The sequence below is a fragment of the Brachyhypopomus gauderio genome, unplaced genomic scaffold (assembly GCF_052324685.1).
Source record: "Brachyhypopomus gauderio isolate BG-103 unplaced genomic scaffold, BGAUD_0.2 sc57, whole genome shotgun sequence".
NCBI classification, from domain to species: Eukaryota; Metazoa; Chordata; class Actinopteri; order Gymnotiformes; family Hypopomidae; genus Brachyhypopomus; species Brachyhypopomus gauderio.
The window spans coordinates 1,709,892-1,732,522 of record NW_027506880.1 but is presented as its reverse complement, the minus strand read 5'-3'; the positions used below and the strand labels follow the sequence as shown (position 1 = coordinate 1,732,522).

Genomic DNA, 22,631 nt, shown 5'->3' with positions numbered 1-22,631 from the left:
AAGCAGAACAATGGTATACTAGTGAATACTTACAGTTTGGAATTGACTCTTACAGTTTACATTTATGTCTAGAAAAAAACAAACAACAAACGAGTGTTGTTCAAAACTATTTTCTATGTATTAAGGATATGAATTATTTAACTAAGAAATTATTTAACTAAGTCAAGTCAAGTCAAGAGGCTTTTTATTGTCATTACATCTGTGTACAGGTACACAGTGTAACGAAATTTTGTTCCTCCGGAACCGTGGTGCAACACAAATCAGCAATACAACAGATGACATAAAGTGCGGCAGGGACAATACAGTGTGCAAAATGTGCATCATGGGACAATTTCACAACAAAACACTACAATAAACACAATAAATACAACAGACCAAAGACAATTGACGGACATGACAGTGTAGTGCTGGTACAGTGCAAATGTAGTGTGAGTGGGGTCAGAGATAAATAATCCAAAAAATATAATCAATCGTCTACATCAAACCAACTTGACAAATCCATTACAAATCTTATTAAACAAACACAACATAACGTTTCATAACAATAGCATTATGAACACAATTTCACACATTGAGTTAGAGTGCAAGAATTGTAGTGGTTGGAAATCATAACGCTTCCCCCTCTGATATCACAAACTAAAACAGGTGAAACTCACTCTACCTGACTAGGTGCAGTAACCGGACTTAGTCGACTTAGGTAAGTATTCGACTTAAAATTCCATGGTAATGCTCTGAGCCCATTTCTGAGTTAATTCCCATAAAGTATACCTATATTACCTATCACTAAATGTTATGATATGGCACTGAAAGAGATGCTAATTTGATATCATTTTGCAAGTTTCACTAAAGTGACTTTCAAATAACACTCAACACTAATTAGAGCCCACTGGACATGTCACACTTCCCTCCAGGAACATCTATGTGATTTAAGTTCCCTATTCGAACTCTCTATTTATTTAGTCTGTATCTCACAACATGAAAACAGACCTCCCAGATAAATAGTTCCTGCAAGGTCTTACCATATCAGTGAGCACCTTAAAAGAGCTAAAAGACCATATGTGCATGGAATATTAAAAAAGTGATCAAATCTAACCTTAAGGTATCAAAAACATTGTTTTGTTTTTTTTCTCATATACACCCTTATATGCATTCGTTGTTTTATATAAACCTCCATGGAAAAAAAATTATGTTTTCAAGAAAAATACAAAAATTCATATTTTCACGTACTTAATCTTTTATCTACACCTCACTTCATCTACATATAGGTGTAATACTGAACAAGTATCATGTAAGTTGTAAGTTAAGGATGTGCAACATTTAAAAATACACGCATAAAAAGAATAACCGTATCTGAGAAAATTAACACATCCGCTTTCTCAGAAATTATCTACGTGCGTTTTTACCGTCTCAAATCAACAGTGGCTCGTCACAGCATTCATTCCTAACCAGGTGGTGGCAGCCTTCACTGTTATTATTATTTTGCATCATTTTGCACAGAAGAAGAACTCTGACAACTTCCTTGTTGTGGAAAGCGCAAGACTAGCTAGAATGCAGCATTAGTGATAAACGGTGAGAGAATGCATGTAACGAGTTTTCCAAAATAAACACAGTTTAATCTTTGACTACATTCTGCACGTCATATCATGTCGGACAGTCCAGGTGAGTTGCAGTTTTTATTCAAACCGGCCGATTCACGAACCCCCTAACTAGCTACATCGTTAGCCGTAACTTAACGTTAGCTGCAGCACAATGCTAACATGCTAATCAAGTTCGCTAGCTAACGCGTAACTGCTCATTTAACTGACTATAAAAAAGCCACTCAGACTAGCCACTCATCTTTCATTTTGTAATGTTTTCAGCTCTCATTATACGTAGAAACACAGAGCTACTGAATTCATGTAGCTACTAGCCACAAAATCCAGCATACTTTCGCATAGTTAGCATAGCAAGCGTTGGTGGTTTGAGCTAAGGGTAGCAGAGGTCTGTTAACTCGGGTCACGTTATTGAACGCTGCAAATCGATATCAAAGTGTTCATAGAGTTTTTAGACGCTGAATCAAGTGTTGATTCCTTAGCCCATGGCCACTAAGACCTGAAGGAGGTTCCTCAGGAGGGTTTTGGTGCTGCTTGAGGGATACCACTATGTGCTGGTTAACTGGGCAACGCTCTCATGATTGCTCATTTTTGGAGCTGTTAGAATTTGTTTTAACATAAGACAGTATGAGATGTGTTCATGACAAAATATTATTTATTATTAAAACGGCACTTTCCCAGGGGGATAGGTTGAGCGAGAAAAGAGTGAGGCACTGACATTCTTAGGGGAATGCAGTCCCATTATAAAACACATAAGCAATAGCATTGAAAACAAAGCTGTTGTATCAACTAAGGCAGACTAGCTTTTTCCTTTTCAACTTTAACTCTACAAATATGTTAGTGAGAAATCTGTTAATGAGCATATTACCTCCTAACAGGACTCCCACCAGGGCAAGACCAGAACTTAGAAATACAGGGCTCTGTAACAGTTTGCAATACAGAGGGGGAGGAAACCCAAGACGACAGTTCGTTTAACGACCGGCACTTTTGTGAGTTGCTTGTTGGATACAGTCAGCATGGAAACATGCAAATGAACACTGTTGTACTCACAATCACGATACTTTTACTAACCGTCCGGTCCATCTCATTTTTCTCTCCATTTTTCTTTACTTGCTTTGACAGATTGTGAATCCTGCCATAAACCTTATGTAGATGAGTGTGAGGTCCATGGGGCACCACTGTTCACACATGACTCTCCCACACCCTCCGGTATCCCCCAAAGGGCTCTCCTCACTCTTCCCCCAGGCCTGGTCATAGGGAGGTCGACAGCTGGGGCAGGGCTAGGGGTTTTCAACCAGGGACAAGTTGTTCCTCTTGGAATGCATTTCGGACCTCTTGATGGTGAGGTGACCAGCAAGGAGAAAGCTCTGGACAGTGCTCATGCTTGGGTGGTAAGTGTTGGAAGTGTTAATATATGACAAAGCGATATTTACTGAAGTCATTTGTCATGGTTAACCCCAGGAATTAAAGTATGAGTATTGTAACCTAAGGTGAATCCTCTCTCATACTTCTCTTATTTCTCAGATATGCAGAGGTAATGACCAGTATGATTACATTGATGCAGAGAGGGACACACACTCCAACTGGATGAGGTATGTAGTTTTCTAGTTTCTTGAACTAGCCTAAACTGATTCTTATTCACAAGGATGCTTTAAGTTCTATGTGTAAGACAGCTGTGTTCAGATGGCTCCGGGGAGGTTTCTACATTCTGTGCTAGGTTACTGTTGTGATGATGCAGCATTATCAGTGTTAGAACAGCAGTAGCTGGTGGTATCAGCTAGGGGTGGGCGATATAATATCGTTCACAAAAATACCGGTACATTTCTTTATTCGATAGGATTTCGCTATATCGCGACATTATGACGCAAGGACGCAGGTTGTGCGTGCAGCGCGCAAAATAAACATGGCCAACAGCGGAGAGAGCAGCAGTGCTCACACTGTGAATGATTTAGTTCCTAAACGAGGAGCTACATCAGTAGTGTGGAAGTATTTCATGAACAGTTCACGTTCAAAGTTCACAATTTTAATTATGAACTAGTTCAAAGTTCAGTTAATTTTACTTTTTTCGTGAGATATTCAAATACTTTTTTCACGATTTGGCTGTTGCGCAATCAAGGGGCGGACACAAATGCGAAGTAGATAGTACAATCTCATTAGATTTTATTTCACATCTTGCAGTTGCAGACGACACGCGAGTGGACCGCGAATGACGTGGCATGATGAATAGAGAACTAACGCTTAATACACTAAAAGGCAGCGGAAATGACAAGGGCACAAAACTAGACCAAACACAAGTACAACTAATTGTTACATACACTGACATGAACAAACACACGGGAAGCAAGTAACGGCCATACATGAACATGAAGTCTAACAGAACATACATGTATTGCCAGGCACGATATCACGTTAGAGAACACGGAGACCAAACATGAACTGAAAACCTAAAACACTACGAACCTGAAAATGGAACAGAGACTTTAACCATACACAAACACGAAGCTAATCAAAACCACGAATCACAGATAAGGCGTGAATACCGTGCACATCCAACTAGGAAATAAAGAAACGACAATGATCCCCGAAGGTATAGTCTGGACATAGGCTATACACACCAACTAGGAGATAAAGAAACGACAATGATCCCTGAAGGTATAGTCTGGACATATACACACCAACTAGGAGATAAAGAAACGACAATGATCCCTGAAGGTATAGTCTGGACATATACACACCAACTAGGAGATAAAGAAACGACAATGATCCCTCAAGGTATAGTCTGGACATATACACACCAATAGGAGCTAAAGAACCGACAATGATCCCTCAAGGTATAGTCTGGACATATACACACCAACTAGGAGCTAAAGAAACGACAATGATCCCTCAAGGTATAGTCTGGACATAGGCAATACACACACACACACACACACACACTTGTAAAACTAAGACAAGCTAACACGGAACAGCTGAAACAGAGGGGCGTAACAAGAACAAGGAAAACATAAAAACAACGAGACCAGAAGGGAGCGGAGCCAGACGTGACAACTACAAGCTAGAAATCACTATAAGTTCTTATACGTTCTATGCCTACCCTGCTCTGCTGTAATTCATCACGGGTAACGTCGTGCGGAAGCCAGTATGTTATTAACTAGCCAGTATGTTAACTATTCTCATGCGGACACTACGTTGCCCACAATGCATTGCGCACACAACGTCAAAACCATTTCTGTCTGGTGATGCATGATTTAAGCGGCACCAGCGAGAATACAGGAGGGAGGAACTTTCTCTCGTTGCGTTTCAAAAGAGAAAACAGATGTCACTCAGTTTTCAATGGAAACAAATTCCAACGTTCATTTACAGTGATGTCTACCGTTCATGACACATAATGTGAACTAATTCACGTTCAAGTTATTAAAAAATGTGTTTCGTTCAGTTCAACGTTCACGAAAAAATGAGCGTGTTCAATGAACGCGTTCTTTTGAACTCTGTCACGCACAACACTGTGAATAGTGAATTTACTTGAGTTTCTCTTTTAACAGCTTCCGCCCTGTCCTGGCTCTCTTCTTCGCGCAACTCATTTGGGACGTAGATTTGACTTATTACTGCCTCTTTGTTATTACCTTTTGGGAAGAAAAAATATCGAGATATATATCGTATATCGCCATTCAGCTAAAAAATATCGAGATATTATTTTTGCTCCATATCGCCCAGCCTTAGTATCAGCAATTGCCAGCATGTGATAGCACAATAGATATTTGTTTGTCATAAAAGCAGGAACTGTGATTTGTGCACTCATGCAGCATTTCAACAAAAACCTTCTGTATCTTCAAACATCACGTTTATTTGCTCTTGCTTATTTCTTTTGTAATATAACCACCAAATTATTGGTCATAATGTGTAATTAATAATACACTTTATTTGTATAGCACTTTCTTAAGCACAGTTTACATGACATGTTAAAAAACACAAAGTACATAGAAGGATAATAAATGTATTATATCCTGAGATCTCTCTCAGCAAGACATTTTCTAAAAATAAAGAGAAAATGTTACAAAAACAGTTTATTACAATAAAATTAAATATTGTCATTTAAAACAGAAATCTGAAATTAATTGAAACAATAAAATGACACATTAAATATACATTAAAAAGAGAATTGTTTAAAATAAAACTCTTTCAAGGAAAAGTGCAATTGCACTTCATGTAGCAAAAGTAGCATTTCAAATATAGGCAGGGTAAAATTACAGTCGAGGGAGGGCAGTGGATTTAAAGGCCTTACAAAATGAAAAGCTCTTAGTTTTCTTTGTCAAAGTATTTAATTCGTTGAGAGCCCTTGGGTCATTTAGGAGAGGACTCCAGAGGGGCCAAAGACCAGTCTCGGGGCCCTCAGTCATCTGCTTGGTACCACCAGCATGTTTTTATCTGCTGATCTGAGAACTCGTGATGCTGAGATATGAAGGGGCATGACCATGTAAACACTTAAAAGTAAGCAGTAGAATTTTTATGTTGATTCCGAGTGACACATGTAGCCAGTGCAATTCTTCAAGCAGTGGTTTAATTAAATAAAGTCCTCTCCTCTCTCAATGGGCTAAGACTCTGGCCACTGCATTCTTAGGGGCAGAAAGAGTATTACAGTGGTCAAGACATGAAGAGACAAATGCATGCAGTTTTTTTCACTATCAGTTGATCAAAGGATACTTCTGACATTGGCTGTTTTAGGAATATGATTGAATGCTGTTCTTGAGACATGGTATTTTAAATATTTGGTCGAAGTCAAATGTGACGTCTTGGTTTTTGATATACAGTTGCTCCATAATTGATAGGGACTCCAGAATGAGAGTTTTTGTTAACAGTTTTAAGGTCAGTCTCTGAAGAACTCAGACAAGGTGTGCTCTGCTGCCCTATGACCTTTCAGGTCAGTAGAGCTCCGTTGATTGTTCTTAATGGAGCAGATTTTACTACCAAATAATTCAGCAAACTCATCACACTTACTAGAAAGGAATTAACTTGTCACTTCTAGTAAAGCTATATTTAGTACTATTTTGGTGGCTATGAGTAAGACTTGAAAACTAGGCCGCCCTTGTAGTGTTGATCTAAGTCTGAAATATGGCATCATTTATGTGTGAGTCAGAAAAGATGAAGAGGTTTGAGCTACAGGACAGTTATTAGAACTGTTTCTAATTATATTCTAAAGTGATGTATTCAACATCTTGAGCCTAATCAAACAAGTTCTAACAAGACCATAGATGGTGCTATTGGGGAACTGACGAGCATGTCACCAGTTGTTGCATCATAGCAGGGTAGGAAACTGTGGTGTAACATATCAGTGGTCTCATTCCTTCGAGGGTTGTGTATCGTGGGCTTCCTGGTTGATGCTGGTCTGTGGTGCTTGTTTGATGAGGTGGGGTATGTTTGAGTCTTGACCCCAGTGGATTGAGGTGTACCTAAAATACCTAGCACAGCCTAAAGGGACATCCCTTGTAGTCTGAATTATAACCAAAATAAAACCTTAGAACAGAAGTGCATGATTTTGTGTTTTTGTGTTAGGACTGTTTGTCTTACCTCTCCACCAAATGGGATATATTTTGATCACATGAGCATGTATTTTTCATCCAGAAATGTTATTTTATCTAGGCAGCTGCATACCAAATGGAATTCACCCAATGCAGATTTTGGAAAGATTTGGAAAAGAAAATGTGAATGGGGAAATCCATGCATTGTGCCCACAGGTATGTAGTTTGCTCACAGAATGACGAGGAGCAAAACCTGGTGGCGTTCCAGAACAACGGGCACATTCTGTTCCGCTGCTGCCGTCCCATCTATCCTGGGCAGGAACTGAGAGTGTGGTATGCAGAAGAATATGCCCAAAGCATCAGCACCACCTGGGACAAGATCTGGGATAGGAAGTGCCCACCCACAGGTACCTAGAATATGCTTTCCATTTACAGTGTGATCTAATATATACATTCTTTCATGTAAGCCACCACACACACACGCATTTAAGGGTTTTATTAAGATAACTAAATATGAAAAGAACAACTTCTGTTTTTCAGGTCGAAGCAAAGAGGAGAATCAACAGGTTTGTCCTTATTGTCAGTACTCCTTCCCAGCTGCTTACTACTTGCATGGGCATGTCAGACGCTCACACCCAGACGAGCATCAACGTCTCTTGGAAGCCCAGGCTGCTGAACCCAGTGACCAGATGCCAGTCACAAACTTGGACCAGTGCCTGCTTGCGTCTGATGCTCCACCTCCACTTCAAATGCAGCCAATTGCACAGTCTTTTCACAATCAGTTTCTCAGTGGTCAGACAGAACGTTCAAGTCAAGCAGAAGTGTCACACCCACACACCGGTAGTCTGGATGACGCAATGGATCAAACTGACCTCAGTGTGACGGAAGTGTCTGAAAACAAATGTGATGACTGTGGGAGAACGTTCTTGCGGTCGTGCCACTTAAAACGACACCAACGTACAATTCACTCAAAGGAGAAGCCATACTGTTGCATCCACTGCAGAAAGTGTTTTAGTCAGGCAACAGGACTAAAAAGACACCAGCAGACCCACCAGGGCGAAATGGAGCCGACAACAGAAGCGCAACAGGCAGAAAAAGATGGCACTCCATCCGACATTTACCCTTGTACCAAGTGCTCCTTCTCTTTCGTAGCAAAGCTCAATCTTCACAAACATCTCAAACGGCACCACCACGGCGAGTACCTCAAAGTGTTGGAGAACGTCTCCATCACCACTGAGGAAACAACGCAAACCGAGAACATCTCAGACAAACACGACCCCCCATATGAACCCCCATCAAGGCTAAGGAGGTCTGCTCTGAGAACCAACAGGGCCAGGGACCACCTTAGGAAACCACGTACCAGCCAACCACCTAAAAATAAAAGAAAAGCCACCCAGAAGGCAGCCAAGGTCAAAGCTCAGGAGGAGAGTCCGAACGAGCGCACTGAGCCTGGCTCCAACTCTGTCTGCTCCGAGAATCAAGCCGATCTCCAGCCCCAACAACCGCCTGCCTCTTCCCACGTGTGCGGTGAGTGCCTTAGAACTTTCAGCCACTTGCATCTCCTGAACAGCCACGAGTGCATCCAGCAGGGCGACGGCCCCCATGGCTGCTCCCGCTGTGGCCTCTACTTCAAACGCCTGTGCAACCTGCGGCGGCACGAGCGTACCATCCACGCCAAAGAAAGGCCCTACTGCTGCACGCGCTGCCTCAAGTCCTTCACCCAGTTGTCCGGCCTGAAGCGCCACCAGGAGAGCCACGCCCGTCGCAGGGCCCACCGGCAGAGCACGGTGCTGGCCAACGCCACCATCTACCCCTGCGCCCACTGCTCCTTCTCCTTCACCGGCGAGCGCTACTTGTACAAGCACATCCGACGCCACCATCCGGAAATGACCACCAAGTATGTGAACTGCGGCGAGGGTGACGTGACTTCCAAGGGGCACAGCTGCACGCAGTGCTCCAAGACGTTCCGCACGATACGGGGCTTCAAGAACCACGCCTGCTTCAGACAGGGCGACCAGCTGTACCTTTGCCCCGACTGCGGCAAGTCCTTCGGCTGGTTCAACAGCCTGAAGCAGCATCAGCGCATACACACAGGCGTGAAACCCTACATGTGCTCGCAGTGTGACAAGAGCTTCGTGCACTCGGGCCAGCTAAACGTTCATATGCGCACGCACACGGGCGAGAAGCCCTTCCTCTGCGCCGAGTGCGGCGAGAGCTTCAGGCAGTCTGGCGACCTCAGGCGGCACGAGCAAAAGCACTCGGGCGTGCGGCCGTGCAAATGCACTGACTGCGGGAAATGCTTCAGCCGGCCACAGAGCCTCCGAGCCCACCAGCAGCTCCACAAGGGCACCAAGCTCTTCCCCTGCACGCAGTGCGGCAAAAGCTTTGCACGCCGGTATCACCTCACCAGGCATCACCAGAAAATGCACTCCTGATGAATTTAGCCAAACAGTGACTTTTCTAGGGGATGTACTTCTTGCCTATAATGACTTACCACATTGCAAGTTTCCTACTGAGTATACATTTTTTTAATTGCTTGAATGCAATTGCTAAGTGCTGCATTGCTCTGTTATTGGAACATGCATAACTGGACATACATTTATGAAGTGAAACATCTGAATCTAGTTCAGTTACTCTGTACGAATGAATGTTTGCATCTGTCATTCAGTGGAATATCTCACTAAATACATACATGGTTTGAGAGGTGCAAAATTTACAAAAACGGATGGCACATGTGAAGAACAAATTTATTTACTAAGCATTTTGAGCCCAGAGTATATTTTACTTACAAATCTTGAAGATACATTGTAAGTATGATACAATACATAAAATAATAAGATATGCATATGCTCAGAAATAAAACATAGAATAATCTAAACACGTGCACAATTTTTTTCAGTGCCAAAATATATATTTTCACTCTTACTAATAAATTGAATTGCCCAAAACTTCCACCTGAATGTCTGGATTAGGTTGTCCGTACCCAGTCCTATCCTAACCTTTGTATAAGAATCAGATTCAGAATCCTTTTCACCAAGTACAAAGCATACAGGGACTTTCTCTTGGTGCAGGCATCAAAATAAAATGACATAGGAAAAGATATACGTATAGTTAGTAGCCTATACCTATTGCCAAAAGTATTGCCCATAATCACACTCCTAAACACACACTCCAAAAATCCCCATAAACACACTCCTAAACCTTGTGGACAGCCTTCCCAGAAGAGTAGAAGCTGTTCTAGCCGCAAAGGGTGGACCAATGTCATTTTTAACCCTATGGATTAAGAATGGCATGTCCCTTAAGCTCATGTGCGAGTCAAGGAAGGTGAGGGAGTACTTTTGGCAGTATAGTGTATATATACTCACCGGCCACTTTATTAGGTACACCTTGCTAGTACCGGGTTGGACCCCATTTTTCCTTCAGAACTGCCTTAATTCATTGTGACATAGATTCAACATTCTTCAGAGAGTCTGGTCTATATTGACATGATAGCATCACGCAGTTGCTGCAGATTTGTCGGCTGCACATCCATGATGCGAATCTCCCGTTCCACCACATCCCAAAGGTGCTCTATTGGATTGAGATCTGGTGACTGTGGAGGCCATTTGAGTACAGTGAACTCGTCGTGTTCAAGGATCCAGTCTGAGATGATTTGCGCTTTATGACATGGCGTGTTATCCTGCTGGAAGTAGCCATCAGAAGATGGGTACAGTGTGGTCATAAAGGGATGGACATGGTCAGCAACAATACTCAGGTAGGCTGTGGCATTGACACAATGCTCAATTGGTACTAATGGGCCCAATGTGTGTCCATTATAATATCCCCCACGTTCTATCAGCTCGAACCAGTCTGGCCATTCTCCTCTGACCTCTGGCATCAACAAGGCATTTGCGGCCGTAGAACTGCCGCTTACTGGATATTTTCTCTTTTTTGGACCATTCTCTAAACCCTAGAAATGGTTGTGTGTAAAAATCCCAGCAGTTTCTGAAATACTCAGACCAGCCCTTCTGGCACCAACAATCATGCCATGTTCAAAGTCACTTAAATCACCTTTATTCCCCACTCTGATGCTCAGTTTGAACTGAAAAGCAGTAGATCATCTTGGCCATGTCTACATGCCTAAGTGCATTGAGTTGCTTCCGTATGATTGGCTGATTCGACATTTGCATTAATGACCTAATAAAGTAGCTGGTGAGTGTATGTGTGATGTGTTCAAATAATTGGATATGAAAGACACTACAAATTATTCTCAATAAGAACACATTTTACATTAATTCAGATCTGTATGTTTATTGCACCAACATACATCTATTTTCTGCATATAAATGCATTAACATGTCCTTAATAAGCAACAAAGACAAAACATTTGCTTAATAAAAAAGTGCAAAAAGGAATTTGAACTCCTTCATATCAAAGAACTGTAACGCAGCACGTGCTGCGGAGCGATGAGGCGGACACAAACGCTGAGAAGAGCGAGATTTAATAAGGGGAATTCCATAGGCAAAGTCGTTTGTACAGGCACGGGTCAAAACGGGAGAGCCGTCCAAGTGGTCAACAGGACAGGCAGGAGTCGTAACAGGAGAGTCATTCACAACGGAGAAATACAACGGAGACAGAGATAATCCACAAAACTGAACAAAGCACAAAAAACCGACAACGAGCGAAACACAGAGATACAAGTACACAGGACTAAACTAGACACAACTGAACACAATGACGACACGTGCATGGCAGACAGAGGGAAACCAGGGCAACAGACACGCAGGGTGGGATAACCGGGCAAGGAACAACACAGACGACGAACAGGGACATCGGAGTGACAGCGAGTAGAGGGGGCGTAGCCCTACGTGACAAGAACAAAAAAGTCCTGCTCTATCGTTGTTTTTTTTCTTTTAATTATTAAATTATTATTGATCTAGTTGTGGGCCGCACTGAGTGAAGACGAGGGCCGTGTGCGGCCTGCGGGCCGGCAGTTGCCCATCCCTGGTGTATGTAATAGACAGAAACAGCTGTTTGAACCAGAGTGAAAAAGGTCCTTGTTTAGGGGCTTGATGGCCTGAGAAATGAAGCTGCACTGCGTATACAAGTACCATTGGTCTGAAGGCCCAAAGTTGAACCAGATGGAGACAGAGGATCTCCTGATGGGCTATTATGACAGTGTGGACTAGGACCAGCAGTGCTTGATCCAGTGCTCTGTCCTATTTCAGATCTTTCAGATCTCTGTGGACACATCGTTGTTTTGAGATGATACCTAACAGAGGACTATCATCTGCAAACATAAGTTTAGCAAAGTCGCTGTTATAAGTTTAGTCATTGGTGTGGAGAGAGAAGAGTGAGAGCACGCCAGCACAGAGGGAAAGAAGGGTTGAAATGTGGTCACCCACTCTGATGTGCTTTCTTGATGTTAGACAAGAAGTTGTGGCTGCAGATGCAGAACGGTGGGACATTGAGTTTCCACAGTTTATCCAGGAGAAGGCATCATCTTCAGACCTGTTAGCTGTTACCATATAGAGACGTCCTTGCATTTCAAATCTTGATTACTTGGTACTTCTGCTGCTTTGAATAGGAAAAAACCTCTTTACAAATGCAACCTGAAGCTACACTAGCGAGCTACTTCTAAGGGCTGCCCACTGAGGTTACTGCGGCTGTAAACAGCTCATGCACTTTGCATGGAGGTTAACCAGACATCACTTGGTTCAGTTCATGCATTGGCGTAGCAAAGTGGATGGCTGTGGTTGTCGAGTTGCGCAGCAGTTCAGTGTAATGTTGTCTTTTACAAGCACACATGCAAATGACAAAATGCTCAACAAAGATGACACCTAACAATTGATCAACAGCACCTTGCCGTTGTGACACTTCAAACAGGATGTTCTCTGACGGAAGTGGCCACTGAGGTTAGTGTGTCAGGGTGTCATCAGCAAGTTGCAGAGAGACTGGAAGAGAAGTGGACGTCCATATCACACACTGATGACTGCTCCATTGTGAACAGTGCCCTGTGGAAGCAGAGGATGAACATGACAACTCCATGCACATTTAATAGAGGTGAAAGGCACTCGTGTCATGTTAGACCGCTCAAAACTATGTACATCAGATTGGTAAGTGTGCTAGATTACCTGCAAGGGTGTCTGACCACACCACCATGCACCACATGATGCATCATCATCTTGCATGGCCCAGGGAGCATTTACACTGGACGAGGGACCATAGAGTGTCCATGCTGTTCACTGATGAAAGTTGCACGCTGAGCAGAAATTATGGCCATCAACGATGTTTGAGACCAGGTGGGATTTTTGTGGTGGTGGTGTTACAGTGTGGGCAGGTTTGTCTAGTCAGTACTGAAGTGCCTTTGTGACAAGCTAAAACTACTTGAATAACATAATTAATCCAGTCATTGTGCCTCTGCATGAAAAACACAGGCCTGATTTTATCTTCATGGATGACAATGCCCCATCTCAACGAGGTTGCATCATTAGGGAACGGCTGCTGGTAGACTGGGGTTCCTCAAATGGAGTGACCTGCACTTTCTCCAGACCTGAATCCCATAGAAAACCTATGTCACAGTGTAGAGGCTCGTATCTTTGTACTCCAGAACCTCAATGACCTGAGGGCCACCATGCAAGAAGTGTGGGATGAAATGCCTCAGCAGACAATAAGTGATAATCATATATGGGATTGGTGACAACAAAGAGGCAACAAGGCATGCTTGGCCCAGACCAGAGCAAGGTTTCTTCCACAGACATTGAGCCAGCATCATGACACTGAAAATGGGGAACACCCAGCATGCTGTAATTACAGTGTCTCTGCTATAGTGCAGAAAGCTATAAATTACTTACTGCCCAAGTGAAAAAATATGAACACCTAACACCTAAATATGAATGACCTAATAAATGGAGAAATCACTTTAACGACCGTACATCTTACATTTTTACAAAAATGTATTTTAAAAAATCTATTTTTTGCATCAGCCCAATGCATACAGTTGTGATCAAATTTATTCAACCCCCAATGCTGCGAAGGGTTTTATGGAATTCAGTGCACATTTGTAATTGTGTTCATAATGAAATCTTACAAGGACTTGTTAAAGAACTAAATGCAACTAAGATAGCATCAATTTTTTTGGTCATAAAGTATTAAATGGCCTTTTTGTGATTTCTTCATTGACACAATTATTCAACCCCTTTACGACTACCACTCCTAAGAACAGAGGTTCATTCCAGTGTTTTCCATCAGGTATTGAAAACATCTGTGGATGTCAACGAGCAGCAATCAAGCATGATAAGCACCAATTAGGCAGATTTAAAAGGACTGTGATACTCAGCTCCTTCTAGACATCTACTGGTGTGTTTCCAAGCATGGTGAAGGCAAGAGAATGGTCCCAGAAGACAAGAGAAGAGGTTATTGCTCTTCACAAGAATGGCAATGGATATAAAAAGATTGCGAAGTTGTTAAATATTCCAAGAGACACTATCGGAAGTATCATTCGCAAGTTCAAGTTAAAGGGCACAGTGGAAACGTTACCTGGTCGTGGCAGAAAGAAGATCCTGACCGCGACTGCTGTGCGCTACCTGAAGCGTAATGTGGAGAAAAATCCCCGCGTGACTGCTAAGGAACTGAAAAAAGACCTGTCAGATGTGGGCACTGAAGTTTCAGCTCAGACAATAAGGCGCGCACTGCATAACGAAGACCTCCATGCCAGAACGCCCAGACGCACCCCCTTGCTGACTCCAAAGAACAAGAAAAGTCGACTGCAGTATGCCAAAAGTCATGTGGACAAGCCACAAAGGTTTTGGGACAGTGTACTGTGGTCAGATGAAACTAAATTAGAACTGTTTGGGACAATGGACCAGCGCTATGTTTGGAGAAGGAAGAACCAGGCTTATGAACAAAAGAACACCTTGCCTACTGTGAAGCATGGCGGGGGGTCAATTATGCTTTGGGGCTGTTTTGCTTCTAATGGTACAGGAAAGCTTCAACGTGTGCAGGGTACCATGAATTCCCTTCAGTACCAGGAGATCTTGGAGGAAAATGTGATGGAGTCAGTCACAAACCTGCGGCTTGGGAGACGTTGGACCTTCCAACAGGACAATGATCCGAATCACACATCCAAGTCCACTAGAGCATGGTTGAACATGAAAGGCTGGAACATTCTAGAGTGGCCATCGCAATCACCAGACTTAAATCCAATTGAGAACCTCTGGTGGGACCTAAAGAAGGCAGTTGCAGTGCGCAAGCCTAAGAATGTGACTGGACTGGAGGCTTTTGCCCATGAAGAATGGGCTAAGATACCCATAGGTCGCTGCAAGACACTTGTGTCAAGCTATGCTTCACGCTTGAAAGCTGTCATAACTGGAAAAGGATGTTGTACTAAGTACTAAAAAATAATGTCACTAGGGGGTTGAATAAAACTGATAATGATGTGAGCACAGTAAAGACATTTGTGGTTATTCCATCATAAATATTATGTTATGTTTGTCTAATTTATAAGTGCCTCTTTGATATAATTGTAAATAAGATGACTGAAATGATCAAAATCAATGTCAAACTGGCCAAAACACTTTATTTCAGTGGGGGTTGAATAAATTTGATCACAACTGTAAATAGTAATTAATGTATGACTGTAGCTCAAACCTGAAGCACCATTATAGGTTAAATCCATTAGCACAAAAAATCTGAACCAATAATTAGGATTAAAGAGAAAGATTCCATTGTGGTTCTAACACAATCTGTTTTAGATTTTTAAACCTCAGTCCACCTTGAGAAGAAATCAGCTATGCCCATGTATTTGAAAGTTCTGCATGGAGTGAACTCAGTGAAGTCCTTCATCAAGGGTTAGAAATGTGTTTGTAGGTTTTGGTGATGAGCCCCTGATTCCAGGAGACATACTGGCACATAAAAAGACACCTGCAACAAGAATCTAGAACAAGAATCAGAAGCATAGTTAGAAAACCGTGGGGTAGACATCTCTCTGACACTGCTGCAAACAGCTGATAACCCAAAATGATAAGGGCCAAGTGTTATTTTCACTCCTGCAGAGAAACAGGATTTGGTTAAAAGAGGAAGTGAATACATTCACCCAGACTTTACCAGCTCACTTCCCATTTGTCTGCTGGTGGTTCACTCTGCAAGAACATCTGGAGTTAGAGCAGGTTCTGGAAAAAGAACAGGTTCTGTACACAGCATACTTCTAGAGAGCCATCTCATCTGATATCCTGAGTAAGAATTAGAAACCTCAGAGAGAGGGTTGGTGTCTTTGTTCTAGTACATATTCAATGTACTATCCTAAGATCTGCTTATATTAATGTTTCACTTCTGTATATACTGCACAGCTCTCCTCTGCTGCACAATAGCTAATATATACAGCACACAAAACATTAACATCATAATTAATTACAGGGGAAAAAAACAAACTAAACAATTAACGCATTTAACACATGAGACACTTTCGCACAGTGAAATGTTTCTCAGTGCACGAGTTCCAGGCATACAGATTATATGGACGCACGATGAGCATAATGGAGATGACTTAAGAGTCTACGCTGGTGGATGGGAAATTTTAATATAAGAAACTTCCAGATGGACGTACAAACAAAAATAGTGTTATTTGCACTTTATGTAGGAAGGAGTATCACAGGAGCATTTCCACCCTTCGTTACAACCTCAACGCAAAACATGTTGGGGCTAGTGCGCAGGTCAGTAATGATAACTTAGCTGCTAAATGAATTCCTAGTACGAGTAGTGTCGCCAGTCAACACTCGACCACATGTCTGGGTTCAAATTAAGAAACATAATGTCAAAGTTTACGTCGGACAAATTGACCAATTCACTGGCAAAGTGGATTGCTGTGGACTGTAGACCGCTCTCTGTGGTCGAAGATAAAGGCTTACAAGAAGCACTGCAAATTGCGTCAGTTACAAACTGCCATCCAGAAAAACAATGTCGAAGAAAATAAAGCAGCTGTATAATGAGGAAAGGGAAGTAAAACAGGTTATTGTGAAGAGCACCACAAATGTGGCTCTGACTGGGGATCACTGGACCTCTGTTAGCAACAAGAATTATCTTGGTGTGACAGCTCATATTATAGATGATGAATGAAAGATCCAGTCATTTGCTTTGAGCATGCAGAAGACCACTTCTAGTCACTATGGAGATGCCAGTGCAGAGGAATTTATGGCTGTGGCAGAGGCCTGGGAAATTAAAGAAAAAGTCTACCTAAATCTAAAATGGTATTTAAAAAATCTTCTGATTTACTTCAGTTCTTATTCTTCCAATATCCTGAGCAAAACTCCCAAAATTAAACAACATTTTTGGTCAGAATTTCCAGTGTTCTGAAAACTCTTTGCTCAGTTTTCTGCACTCATCTATTGGTCTGTGTAGTAGATTGGTGGAAAATAAACATTGTTCATTGATTCATTCATCATTCAAACTTAAATTAATATTTATCATGTTAAATATTTAAATGCGATTAATTTAGATTAATTAATTTGCAAATAAGTTAGAGCCTTCAAATTTTGAACAAGAGCAGCATTTATTAACAGATGCTTAAATAATACAAACCTAACGTAAGTTGCTTAGGTAAAGTAAAATACATTTTAAACATAAACATTAGGGTCAATTATTATTCAAACCCCCGGTTTAAAATTTTGTGGAAAACCCCTTAAGCCTGGTTCACACTACACGACTTTTCAGTCGTCAGGTTTTTGTGCCGTCCGCACTACGTGACTGGTCGTGCTGTAATCGCGAGTCTTTCAGTTGTTGTGGCTTTCACACTACATGACTGATCGGCGACGCGGGCTCACGACTGGGGAATCGCCGACTCATCTGGCTGCCGTCCAAAAACACGAGAACACGAAAATGAAACTCGCGAGAACCAGCAACACCACGTAGAAGAGAAAAAAAAAAACAATGTATGTACTCCACATTTTCGTTATTATTATTTTTTTTACCGTTTAAACACTCCATAGTCCCAAGTGAACATAAATATAATCAATCGCACTATTTCTCCAGTGCTGTCACAATAACTTAAACACAGTGTTGTAGTAAAGTTGTAAGAAAGGTGAGGATTTTGTGTGTTTGCTGGGTTATTGTTTTGAAAGTATTCTTGAAAGTTTTTTACATTCTTCAGAGATATCTTCAGCGGTGCCGCGGTTCTCTCTCCGCGTTCCCATTGGCTGTAGCTAGACGCTGCTGCCGACTCTCAGTCGCCGACTGGGCTAGATATTAAACATGCTAGATATCTGCCGGTCGTCTGCGACGAGTCGGCGACCAGTCGGCGACTGCTCGGCGAGCGTCTTTCAGCAGTTCACACTACACGACTGAGCGAGCGACGGCCGATTTGCCTCCGACAAAACCAGCCTAAAATCGTGTAGTGTGAACCGGGCTTTATTTGCAATTACAGCTATTAATCGTTTTTTATATGACCTGATCAGGCCAGTACAAGTCTCTGGAGTAATCTTGGCCCACTCCTCCATGCAGATGCATGTTATCTAGGTTCTTTGGGCACCTCATGTGGACTTTGACCTTGAGCATATTCCACAAGTTTTCAATTGGGTTAAGGTCAGGAGACTGACTAGGCCACTGTAACCTTGATGGGAGTTGCAACACCTGCAACTCCCTCTCAAACCAGGCCTTGGTTTTCTTGGCCGTGTGCTTGGGGTCGTTGTCCTGTTGGAAGAAGAAATTATGGCCCATCTTAAGATCCTTGATAGAGGAGCGGAAGTTCTTGGCCAAAATCTCCAGGTAGGCTGTGCTATCCATCTTCCCGTGGATGCGTACCAGTTGGCCAGGCCCCATGGCTGAGAAGCAGCCCCACAGCATGATGCTGCCACCACCATGCTTGACTGTAGGCCATCCTGTCTCCAAATGTTCCGGCTTTGGTTGGCACCAAATACCTCAATCTTGGTCTCATCAGACCACAGAACCTTGAACCAGTCCTCCAAGTGATCATGAGCAAACTGTAGACAAGCCTTGACATGAAGTTTTGAAAGTAAAGGTACATTACGGGCTCGCCTGTGAGAGAAAATGCTTCTTTCAGATATCACACCTTTTGTCTTTATGGAGATTATTAATTGTCTGCTGTCTGTCAACCCCTGGTGGGGCAACCATCAGAATCCCTGAGAAGTGAGATGGTTGCCCACATTTGCATGCCCAGCACCTCTGTCCTTTGTTTGTATACCCTTTGAAGTCTTAACCCTAATGCCCGGTTCACACTACACGATTTTAGGCTGGTTTTTCAGAAACTGTGGTCGGGGGCAAATCGGCGATCACTCGTCGCTCGCTCCGTCGTGTAGTGTGAACTGCTGAAAGACGCTCGCCGAGCAGTCGCCGACTGGTCGCCGACTGGTCGCCGACTCATCGCAGACGACCGGCAGATATCTAGCATGTTTAATATCTAGCAGTCGGCGACTGAGAGTCGGCAGCAGCGTCTAGCTACAGCCAATGGGAAAGCGGAGAGAGAACCGCGGCACCGCTGAAGATATCTCTGAAGAATGTAAAAAACTTTCAAGAATACTTTCAAAACAGTAACCCAGCAAACACACAAAATCCTCACCTTTCTTACAACTTTACTACAACACTGTGTTTAAGTTATTGTGACAGCACTGGAGAAATAGTGTGATTGATTATATTCATGTTCACTTGGGACTATGGAGTGTTTAAACGGTAAAAATAATAATAATAACGAAAATGTGGAGTACATATACATCAGTGGCGGATGCTGGTCTTTCAAGGAGGGGAAGCTCAATTTCGGCCAACTTCATAAAATGTGTCGGTTTATTTATACGTAAATTCTACCCGTTCCTTTTCAAGAAAATGATCTGTGACCCTGTCTTACCAACAAGAAACGTTTCTTTCTTCATTTCTTTTAATGAAGAAAATGCCGCTAAAAGGATTAGGAAAATCTCCGGTTCAACTCAGAACAGAATGAAAATTTTAAAAATTAAAATGAAATGCTCCCGCGGAGGGTTACACCAAAAGATCACTGATTCGCTTATTTCGCTGTCAATCAAAAAGGGATTCAGCCTCAGACAGATCATCCAATCATCATGCAGAAGCTGAGCATCCGGGCCAGCCGAGGCCAGCCCACTGCCCCATAGACGCTGAGCGTCCGATGGGCGGGACAAAGCCCAGCAGTTATCCAATGGCTCGTCTCGTTTCGCTGCACTCTTCGCTTCGCTATTGAACTCTGTAGACGCTCAGCGTCCACACCGTTTAAAGCACTGTGAAGCTGCGGGACTGAGTGAGAGGAAAGCTGCGTCGTTACCAGTGATAAGAACCTGATTCTGAACAAAAGTTGAGCGCGTTGTAGCGCATATTTAGTCAATGACATGTACACACAACAGTATATGTTTGATCACTTATTTTTTGACATTTTAGGGGAAGCTGAGCTTCCCTTGCAGTCTTAGAGCAATCGCCACTCGCAAGAGTTTCATTTTCGTGTTCTCGCGTTTTTGGACGGCAGCCAGATGAGTCGGCGATTCCCCAGTCGTGTAATTCGTGAGCCCGCGTCGCCGATCAGTCATGTAGTGTGAAAGCCACAACAACTGAAAGACTCGCGATTATAGCACAACCAGTCGTGTAGTGCAAGCGATTACAGCACAACCAGTCGTGTAGTGCGAACGGCACAACAACCTGACGACTGAAAAGTCGTGTGGTGTGAACCTGGCATAAGGTGACGACTATCAACTACCCTACCCAATGTTGATTGCCCAAGTGCCCTCACCTTCATCCCACAGTGACCCCTCCTTAAACTCCTCTTCCTCCTCACCTTCATCCCCCACTTACCCTCCTTAAGCTCCTCGTCTTCCTACTCCTTCCTCCTCCCCCATTCCACAATGTATATAAGGCTTCCCAAATAGACCACAGTAGAACTGGTCATGATCCACCTTATGCTCTGTGTGTCAATAAACTTGTCAACACTGAAGCTGTCCAGTCTCCTGACTCCTGAATCTGATTCCTAAAGGCCAAATTTCTAACACCTGGAATGGAGACTATTGCGGTGGAGTACGTTACTTATGGTATTGATTGAAACCAATGTCCCCACCACCATGAGATATTCCTGGAGCTCCCTCCTTGTTGTCCTTGGGTCAGCCTTAACCGTTCAGACAAGCCTGGCCTCACCTCGGGAGGAAACTTTGAAAGGGTATCCAGGCCATGGATGGTTAACTGTAGTTCCATAAGCCTTCCACTTCCAGATGATGCTCGCAATGGTGGAGACAGGTAGGACCAACTCCTTAGAAAATGTTTTGTACCCCTTGTGACCCGCCACAATTTTGTCTCTGATGACCTTGGAATGCTCCTTAGTCTTTGCCATTTTAACCATGCATGAGAGCGGTTAACCAGTTTGGGGAGGGGCTTTTATAGTCAGAAAAGGCAGGACAAAATAGATAATGAATCCAAGCAGGTGAAGCTTAAATTCTGGTGGTTTAAGGGGTTGAATTGACCCTCTGATTGAACTTTTCACAATTAAAAAAATTATAAACTAAGACATTAAATATTTTTTTGCTGCAGTGCATTTCACACATCCAGGCTGATCTACAGTCTAAATGTCACAAGTTATCTCCAAATGTATATATACTATACTATTCCTGTATCCACTTCCACATCTCGGACTTAGATATAGATGCCTCTCAAAAATCAGCCTACACATTTACTTCTTTAGAATACCTCATATTCACTTTGTCTAATTCATCTTCATCTAAGAAAACGTCATTCACTCTTTACTGCCCTCCAGGTTCCTACTCTGAGTTTTTTCAGGATGTTTTGGACTTCCTGTCTAATATAGTGCTATCAGCTGAAAAGGTTATTATAGTTGGCAATTTTAATATCCATTTTTGAAAATGCACATGATTCTTTTAGAATTAATTTTCAAGTAGTTCTTGATTCAATGGGTATCACTCAGAACGTGGTGGGGCCTACAAATAATTGTAACCACACTTTTGACTGGTGTTATCGTTTGGTATTGATATAGCCAGTTTAATAGTACTGCCTCAAAGTGAGGCCATTTCTGAACACTCCCTCTTAACATACGAGTTAAGTTGGAAAGATGATATTCACTGGAAGCCTGTCACATAGGGCTACGCCCGTGTCGTCATTGTCTTCACCTGTGTCTAGTTTAGTTCCATGTATTTATAGTCCTTGTATTTCCCATGTCAGTATCGGTTGTTCTGTTTCTATGCCTCGTTTGTTCCCCGTGCGATATCCATTTGTTCCTGCCTGGTCTGTGAGTTCTCCTTGTTGTTGTACGTCATGCCTGTCTATGTGTTTGGACTGCTTGCCTAATATGACCCCCGCCTGTTATTACGACTGCTGCCATTTAATAAATCTCGCTCTCCTCAGCGTTTGTGTCCATCTCCTCGCTCCACAGCGCATGCTGCGTTACAAAGCCCCACTATCAAAATAAACAAACTATTACATCTGCTACCATAGCTGAATTCAATACTTGACCGGATCTCAGAATCAGAATCTTTTGATTTTGCCAAGTATGTTATACATACAAGTAATTTGGCTTGGTGAGAGACACATGTAT

The 22,631-nt window shown here is 42.6% G+C and overlaps 1 protein-coding gene across 2 annotated transcripts; it reads left to right on the top strand.

Moving 5' to 3' along the window:
* Positions 1-1,384: 1,384 nt before the first annotated feature.
* On the top strand, positions 1,385-9,806 carry prdm9 (PR domain containing 9). 2 transcript variants are annotated; one of them, XM_076987925.1, is made up of 6 exons: positions 1,389-1,659; positions 2,471-2,581; positions 2,715-2,983; positions 3,117-3,184; positions 7,325-7,515; positions 7,649-9,806. In XM_076987925.1, the coding sequence occupies exons 1-6, from the start codon at positions 1,644-1,646 to the stop codon at positions 9,541-9,543; spliced, it is 2,550 nt and encodes an 849-aa protein (XP_076844040.1). In that variant the 5' UTR covers positions 1,389-1,643; the 3' UTR covers positions 9,544-9,806. The 2 variants fall into 2 exon arrangements, with proteins under 2 accessions (XP_076844041.1, XP_076844040.1); XM_076987926.1 differs by lacking the exon at positions 2,471-2,581 and having other exon boundaries at positions 1,385-1,659.
* The last annotated feature ends 12,825 nt before the right edge of the window (positions 9,807-22,631 follow it).